General features: G+C 41.6%; 1 protein-coding gene across 1 annotated transcript; it reads left to right on the top strand.

The window, feature by feature from the left end:
* Positions 1 to 349: 349 nt before the first annotated feature.
* LOC128739557 (uncharacterized) lies at positions 350 to 2,224 on the top strand. Its single transcript, XM_053835050.1, has one exon. The coding sequence runs from the start codon at positions 350 to 352 to the stop codon at positions 2,222 to 2,224; it is 1,875 nt and encodes a 624-aa protein (XP_053691025.1).
* The last annotated feature ends 7,096 nt before the right edge of the window (positions 2,225 to 9,320 follow it).

The following is a 9,320-nucleotide window of genomic DNA, read 5'->3' as shown; positions in this document are numbered from 1 at the left end:
CTGAACAAACAAACAAACAATTGAGCAAAAACTCTACCTGAAAATTAAAAAACTGGTTAAAAGTGACGTGATATCAAACTCATTCGATCGGTTCACGGGTAAGCCGAAAAACCCCACTCGTTCTCCCGCTACCAAGTGGTTCCTGCGTTTCCACGGGTTTGTCGTGAAAACCTGAAGTTAAAAGTGCATACTGCCACGTGGTTTGGTGGTGAAGGTGGTTCGGCAACGGTGGGAAAAATTAGGTGTACTGCGAAGCGCTTTCGGAAATTCTGAGTGCAGAAGTGATTAGCATTGATTTCGGTGGTTAGTGGAATAGATTCAAAATTTTCGTTCTCGACCCGTAATTATCATGTCGAAGCTACGGGAACAGTCGAAGGCGCTGACCGTCACCACAAATTCTATTCTTCTCATTGAACAATTCATACTCAGTTTTGATGCACAACGGGATTGTGATAAAATAGAATCGCGTCTCCTACGCCTCGATCAGCTTTTTGATCGCTATATGACCACATCGATCAGTGTTGAGGTGCTGGCAAATGAAGATGCCGAAAATAAACTAGATCTCACTAAACAAAGGGATGAGATGGAGAAGAAGTATTATTGCTTACGTGATTTTTTACTATCTCGAAAGCAAACTCAGGTACCGACCGCAATTGTGCCAATTCCCAGCCCCGTACGTTCATCTGTCGTGCGATTACCTAAAATCGATTTGCCTGTGTTCGATGGTGATATGAACAATTGGGTTCCGTTTCGAGATGCGTACGCCGCACTCATTCACAATAACGATGAGCTTGCACCAGTCGATAAATTCCATTATTTGATGGCCGCTTTGAAAGGACCTGTGAAGAAGCTTTTGGATACAACGAGTGTCACTACTAATAATTATAAGATCGCATGGGATTTACTGGTAGGACGGTTTAACAATAAACGATTGCTGATAAAGAACCATATTGCTGCGCTGTTTGCAATCGAACCAGTTCGACGGGAATCATCTGATACGATTTTAACTCTTGTTGATCAAGTTGAGCGTCACGTGAAAATTCTAACGACATTGGGGGAATCTACTGAATCTTGGAGCTCGCTTTTAGTGCATATGATATGCAGTCGATTAGACAAAGTTACTTTACGTGAATGGGAACGTTCAACGGGAGACGTTACTGATACAATTCCAACTTATGCTGATTTGATACGTTTTCTCCATGTACAATCTAGAATTTTGCTTTCACTAGACAATAATACGGTAGCTGTATATCCCACCACAAACGAAAGGCCTCATCAGTGTGTTGCTCACACTTCAACTGTGTCACAGGCTAGTACTAGTCGCTGTGCGGCTTGCACCCAATTACATCGTATATACGATTGTGAAACTTTTAAATGTATGACACTCGATGAAAAACAAGACATTGTGCGCAAGAAAAGGCTTTGTTGGAATTGTCTCTCATTCAGTCACATTAGTCGCGACTGTTTATCAAAGCCTTGTTGGAAATGTAACCAAAAGCACCACAGTTTGTTGCACCCCACCGCCACCAGTGATCGATATGCACGATCACAAGTACAATTTGATACCGTGGACTCGCCATCCTCTACCATGAATAGTGCACCAGAAAGTACCGTAACACACCTCAAACCTGCTGGTCATAGTGCCACCTCCACCACCGCCCTATCAGCATCCCTAGTTACTGAAGCTGTGCATTCCCCCGTGTTGCTCTCTACCGCCGTAGTCAAAGTTTACGGACCTAATGGAACGGTCACACTCGCCCGAACACTGCTGGATTCCTGTTCTGAAGCAAATTTTATCACTGAGAGAATAGTTCAAGTGCTTGGATTGAACCGATCCAAAAAATCATCGACCATTTCCGGAATGGGTGGTTCCACCGTCGACAGTACCCACTATACAGTGGCCACATTCAGCTCTGTTGACTCGTCGTTTGCAGAGACGCTCACTTTCAGTATTCTACCCAAGATCACGAATGATTTGCCTGCAAAGGCAGTTGATATCACTCATTGGAACATTCCATCGGATCTAATGTTAGCCGATCCGCATTTCGCCTCACCGCAAAAAATTGATATGGTTATTGGTGCTCAGTTATTCTTCAGTTTGCTGTGCAGTGGACGAATCTGCATTGGAAAGGGGCAGCCAATATTGCAACAAACGGTTCTCGGTTGGATAGTCAGTGGTCCTGTATCTCAGGAAGCTTGTGCAGTCCATTCTATAAAACGCTGAGTCAACTGAGCGACTCAGAATCTAATACTCTACGCAGATTGTATTGGATGAAGCAAGGTTCCCAACTACTGTTTACGCCCATTTGGAAGCGGTTTTGGTCTTTCAATCACCGTAACTTGGCACGGAGGAAAGTGCGAAACTGTTTACGGTGCTTCAACGTCCGACTTCAGTCAGAAAACCAGCTGAGGGGTCAGCTATCGACAGGGCAAACAAACCGAGGCCGAGCGTTTCGCACTATAGGTGTTGACTTCTGTGGTCCCGGTTTCATCCAACAAGCGATTCGACGAGGTAAGTCCGTCCCACCATCCAAGGCCTACATTTCGTGCTATTTACGATCGACCGATCACCACCTTCGATGGACCTTCGATGATAATACAGATGACCTGATCCAGTCTCCAGATTATATTTATAATATTAAAACTTGTAAATTAGAATTGTAAGCTTGAATTTTCTAAAATATTATATCAGTTAGTTTAATTTGAATGGAATTAGAATTCCATTGGAGGCCGGTATGTTGCGTGGGCAAACAGAATTCAATGCTCTATAGAAATTAATCATTTGTCTTTTTTGATCCACTTTTATCGGCACCAGCTCACCTATATAAGAGGCGCTTCCTCACAATTCACACACAGTCGAAATTACAATTTGCTACCGATAAGTCCACTATGATGGAATAAATAGTGTTAGTCGAGACGTATTGTTCCTTATCACACCGAAAAGCCAAGCAGCAGCCAGTGACGAATTGGTTTCTTATACAGTCCACAACCTTCAGTCAGTTTGGTTTATCTGACTATCGAAGAGAGTGTCCAGGCGCGGACAGCATTTAAGTAGCATTTAAGGCGACTTAAATGCTTATTGGCCTATATTTGAATAGCATTGGTGATGCTTATTGGTTACCTGGGATGCTTTCATAGTTACGTAACTGCCAAAATGAATCATCTAAGGTTGAACTAATCTAAGGTCAGAAACTTACAAAACTCGAGATTGCGACAAAGATCATCCGAGATTCATGATTTATGTACAACACAGGTTAATTTGTGGCAATACGAAGTTTGTCGGGTCAGCTAGTAATAAATAAATAAAGGAAATTTTTAGCCATTTCCGTGAAGTTTATGAAAATCCGTAAATACGAGCACTTGATCCGTAGGTTCGTAGAAAATTCCTAAATCCCTAGAACTATAGATAAATCCATAGCGTCACTGTGAGGAAGTGTCTGATGCAAAGAATGATTAATTGGTTGAACTGGAAAATTTCGACTTAGACCAACAATATATCGGGTAGTGCAATGGCAGATGAGGCACGCAACCATGCTCTTTCGGTTGATACCCGATTGTTTTACTCACTAAATTACTGCCGCCCGTTTTATTAGGTTGTTTTATTCTCCCAATTCCCATACCCCGTTCATCCAACTAATCATTCTTCGCATCAGACACTTGGTCTCTTTCCAAAATAGCTTACGTCATGACCGCGGATAGTCATAAACGAGTAAATATAAAATCAATGGAGTTTTGTTTCGGCTTTGCAGTACGTTACACAGGCTTGTGAAGTCTCCTTTCCAGTATCCAGTCCGCTGTGGATCAAAGGGCCACCATGGATCTGCGATCCACAGGGTCTGCGACGAGAAGTTGAGCTCGAATCCAGTTATAATTGGTTCCAATGATAGCTTGGATCAATCAGCGGATCGCCCAACTTGGGTAAGGTGGAACGGTAGAAAACTTCTTAAGCGTTTTATGTACTTTCCACTTCACGCCTGCTTAGATGCTATCAACACCTCTGATTCATTACTTTCTACCGCCCTTTCTACGATTCTAAAAACTACCGTTTTAAAAATATACGATGCAATTGATTTATGATTGTTAAAATAGTATGAAATTTGTTTTTATTCATTTCATATTTACAAAGCAGTTCAATGCAAGATTAACAGATAAAACAATTTAGGGGAATTGTGTATAACGTGCCCCCCCTGGCCAATGTGCCCCCCCTTCGTTTTTCGCTAAACAAGCGAAATCAAAATGCAAAACCACCCAGAAACCATAGTATTTGATGGAACTAGCCTACTATGCAAGTATGACAGTTGTCACATGCTGTAAAAACAAAACAAAAATAAATTTGTTTTTGAGCAGCTTCCGATGTAACTTTTGGCGTCATTTCCATAAGCTATTTTCTTGTCAAAATCTGTAAATAACCGGTTGTTGTGATTCGATTGCGTAAAGTGAACTTCAAAAAGACATCCCTGCCAAAAATAACGGTATGAAACGCTTGAATTGCTTTAGCATTTAATATTTTTTCAAATAAGTAAAAGCAGGCCAAAATGCCCCACTTGCGGTGGTGCAATTTGCCCCCCTTGCAAATGTGGCTATAAACATAGGTAAACAGATCTAAGTTGAAGCCAATTGCCATTATTTAATTCAATTAGTATTGTAGAGCAACCGTGGTGGGAATAATTTGTTACCAACGTCCAAATTCTAGGTAATTCAACTACCCGGTACAAAACGCCACAGCTGCAGTATAATGTGCCCCATGCAGAAAAGAAAAAGTGCACCAGAAGGCCGAAACTAGGTTTATTTTACATAAAATAACGATATTTTGCAAAACAAAGGAAATAGTTTTACTTTCTACAAAATAGAGTTGGTCTGTCACTGGTAGAAATACTCAAATTACCGCATTGGGCATATTATACCGCAGGTGGGGCATTTTACCCCGCGCAGACGAGAAACACAACATTTAGGTGCTTTTATTAAATAATTCCTAGCATGTTTATTCCACAATACTAAATGAAATAAACAATTGCAATTGGTTGTCAGCTTAAACACCAACATATACACGTAGTTGTAACGTTAATTTGGGGAAGTATAACGGAGATATAACCATTTATTCTTAGGGGGGGCACATTATACACATTTCCCCTAGCTATATCGAAGAAATACTCTTGCAAACCCTGCTCTTGAGAAATGAAGAATAATTAATGTTGTGGGTATAGTCCAACCAAAGTCATTTAAAGATTTTTAAAACATAACATTGCTTACGTGAAGCATAAAAATTCAGTCAATGCAATAGTGTGCATTCGCATGCAAAAACTATTCAATCAAAACATAATTTGTTCGCCCTAAGCCTTTAGTTTGATTACGTGTAGAACACCATCCTTTGCATTTTTCATCTATGAATAGAAACTTACCGTCCAAACCGATTGACGTGTTACGTATGATACGGCGAACGGCGAAGATTGCGCAGGGCAGTGTAAAAATAGGATCCAAATAGGTCTAACCCATGGTGATCGTCAGACCGACTGTTGAATGACACCGCAATGGGCCTACGGCACGCAACATTATACTTAACTTTTAGTATAACGCACGTAACTTGATACGACCACTTGACTATAAAATCCGACACAATCACCTGATGCTCCTTTTTCTATATAGATAAACGTGTAGATAGGAACCGTAAATCGGCCCGCCAAAGGAGAGCTCACCAAAGGACCTGTCCTCCTACTAATGCACAAGTGTTTTCGCTTACCACTCGATTGCAAGTTAGCTGGCTCGCTGACTGGCTGGCTGATTCTACATGACAAACGCTAAAAGCAACCCACTCGTAACCCATCAACGCTGAACCCTCATTTATGTTTGTCTGTTTCTATCATTTTCAGACCGCCACTTCACGGGATAACAACGGCTGTAGGAATGCTGCTCAAACAAGCGTCGCCGCAGACATGGCTGGGCGGCATTTTCTGGTGGTGTCCCAATATGAAGATTGACTTTGGAGAGCGGGTCGTCCCGTGACGTGGAGTGCGTGAGACATCAAAAAAGCAGAGATACTTCATATCGCAAAAAATACGCATTGATATTGTTAGAGTGGCCACTAAAACCGTTGCGCGCGGCTCGAGTGAGTGTGACGGTGTCACTATGGGCTACCCGTTCCATTGCCGGTTCTAACGGGGTTCAGTGATTCATCGGTACCGAATTGGCAACAGTGTGGGTGTGTGTGTGTGATTTTTGTTTACAGTGAAAGTGCTGGCAGCCAAGCCATGGTGACGGTCAATGATTCTGCCGTTCCCGGTGGGTGGGATTCGCCGGACTATTTTCGACTGTTTAGTGAGGGATCACCACCTGGCAACGATAGCCGCCCGGGACGGCGGTCCCCATCGTTCCCGGGCTTTGCTGGGAATGGCACAGGTAGCAACAGTGCTGCCAGTGCTGGTGTCACAGGAAACGAATCGTCGGTGGGAACCATGACATCCAGCGCCGCTTACCAGATGTACTATGGGGATGAAGCAGCCCGGAATGATTCGCGCGTCGGGTTAGACGGGGCTGGTGGTCCGCGGGAAGGCTACCCGGCTCCCGAGGGCAGCAATTTTATGTTACTCTTGGAGGATTTCGGTGAATATTTTTACAATTACAATGGCAGTGGCCCTGGGAACGACACCCTACTCGGAACCGGCGGACCTGGCTTCCAAATTAACTGCACGCTCGCGAATGCCACCTGCGTCGTGCCAAGTGAAGGTGAGTACAATTGAGCTGTAAAAAGGTGTGTTTGTGTTTTTCAGCGGCAGGACAATCGCCTTTCGGTTTCACTGTCATCGAAAAGCAGTTTCCGACTGCAACGGCGGAGATTTAAATCCTGTCAGGATGGAAAATTTATTGTATTACGCATCGTGGCAGCCAGCCGTGCGAATCTATAATAACCCCTAATGCGTTCAAATGGAATTAAATTTCCAGTGTCGCTGTTTCCGAAGGATGGCAGGCAATGTTTTAAAATAAAATATAATTTATACTCAAACAATGAACTGGGCAGTATGTTAATCGAATGAAATATTACATGCACTGAGTGCACGGTAAAATTCGGTCCCGAGAGTCGAAAAATGTTAAACCTGAAATTATATTTTATTTATTTGGTTTGAATTAAATTTACATTAAACCAAATACTTAATCTTATTTTGAACGTCGGCAGCAGATGCTTGTATTTGACTGCCATGCCATTCGATTATCGAATTCTTATTTTTCCGTGGGCGGACCTTTCCGCTTTCGGCTTCCTGCTTCCGTGTTTCGTCCGATACGCACAAGCTGTACCTACACATCCAGTTATTGATCTCTCCACTTCGCAACACCGTAAAGTGTCTTCGGTGGGCCCATTTCAAGTGCTGTGCTGTCATTTCCAATTTGCTAAAATTGAAAAGCAATCTAAATTAAATTTTCCCTCTACCGAGCGAAATATCGTGTTTCAATCAGTGTACGTGCCCCGCTAGGATATTGGTCACAGGAGCGTGAAGTGAACCGAACCGAGAGCCATTATCACCGGGTAGTGCTCTCCGGGGTAGATGACTATAAGGTCAACACTGTTGCCGCTCTTGTCTCGATGTAAAGTCAGCGCTATTTGTATAGGTAGTCGGAGAGGGGCTCAAAATCATAAATAATAATAGGACAGCAGCAAGATGGGCTGCAAAGTGGGTTGATCGGACCGGGCTCGGCAGGATCGGTTTCGGTACTGTCGTCTAAAAGCTATGAGAAACCAACAAAAGCCTGTCTACTGCCACTTCCTGTACGCACCCTTCTCGTTCGGGCACGGCCAGGATAGAAGGCAACGTTTAATAGAGGCAGCTGCTTACGGTGCAGAAAACTTTTGTAGATTTGTCGATGAAATTGAAATGAATTATTAATTATCGGCTGAAGAAGAGCTTCCTACTACTTCTTCCACTGACTCGGCTGATTTACGGGACGAGGTTGATTATGATTACAGCCGGAGGACAAAATGAATTTCAAATTTGCCTTGGTAGAACGGTTCGCACCGTGGGACAATCGGCTGCTGTTGATCGGTGGCCAACCTGTTACAGTCGGTCGTTTTTTATGCTGCCTAATTGAATTAAATCAAGGCGGGAATATCTTAGGAAAGTTTGTATTTGATTGTGGATACTGTTGGTAAGCGAATTTTGATTGCAGTAGAAACTTCACGGTTGGTGTGTTTTGCTTGATTAAAATAACGAGATATATTTTTCATTATCCCTGATTTGGATAATAGGATTCTAGAATTCATTTTATCAAAATATTTAAAACAATATACTCATATAACGTAGAATTATTCAAACAATCTCTGGAGTTTAATATTTACTATTTTAAATAGTAGGCTTACCCGTTGGTATAAGCTTCACGTAGCCTGATATTCATTTCTCATCACATATTTAAATAGGGCACGATTTAATAATAAAAAAATAGGGCACGGGAGGGTATTTTGAGCCCATTAAGCGATGGCACCTATTTTTTCGGCCTATGGCCTAGTTCTAGTGGAAGAACAGGTGGTTTTGGCGTTCTTTGAATAGAAAATAGTATATTACTTACAGTCTTGAGAAAATAGTCATAACATATTCAAATTATATGTCGGCAAAGTATTTTTATTGGCGAAAGAAGAGGCAAATAGGCTGAATTTAGAAACCTGCTGAAAATACCCTCCCGTACCCTATATAAAAGAGGAGTTTATATTTATGCAGATGTTAGTTTTTTGGGCTATATGTTTTAATAAATACATGACTGACAGTAAGACATACCCAATCGTTTGAGACAGATTGCTTTTGTTTTATTAACCCATTATGACCCGGGTATACCTAAATTTGGACCAAATGAAGTGAAACTCTGTAATCTATTATATTATGGCTCGAATGTGTCGGGAAACGCAAAATCGTCATTTGGAATGCTTTCAAGGCCAAAATATCGCAGGTTAAATATTTTATAGGCTCAGTTTCAAACCAACAAATTTCAAAGTTTTTTACAGATTTCTTATCGAATTTTGTGATAGACTTTACATATAAATACTAATTTACTTGTCAGATAATGTTTCGTCACTAAATGTAGACTTTTTCATGCGTTTTGGAGACAAAAATTTTTTCGCCATTTTTTCAACTTTTTTTCCACGATTTGTCACAACTTTGAACTGTTGAAAATACAGATGAAATGACAAAAACTGACAAATTATATCACACACACATCAGATTGATGTCTTATCTCTCTTGTAGTGATATATTAACAATGCTAACTGTTGAAATTCAGCAGTAAACAGGTTTTGAAGACGAGGTATGATATATCATACGCTGGGTCATAATGGGTTAATTGGA

This window comes from Sabethes cyaneus, chromosome 3 (assembly GCF_943734655.1).
Source record: "Sabethes cyaneus chromosome 3, idSabCyanKW18_F2, whole genome shotgun sequence".
In the NCBI taxonomy this organism is placed as follows: domain Eukaryota; kingdom Metazoa; phylum Arthropoda; class Insecta; order Diptera; family Culicidae; genus Sabethes; species Sabethes cyaneus.
This window is presented reverse-complemented; position numbering and strand designations above follow the sequence as displayed.

What these genes read in the sequence shown, in the direction of transcription:
- LOC128739557 (XM_053835050.1), top strand. Translation starts at nt 350, where the DNA reads ATGTCGAAGCTACGGGAACAGTCGAAGGCGCTGACCGTCACCACAAAT.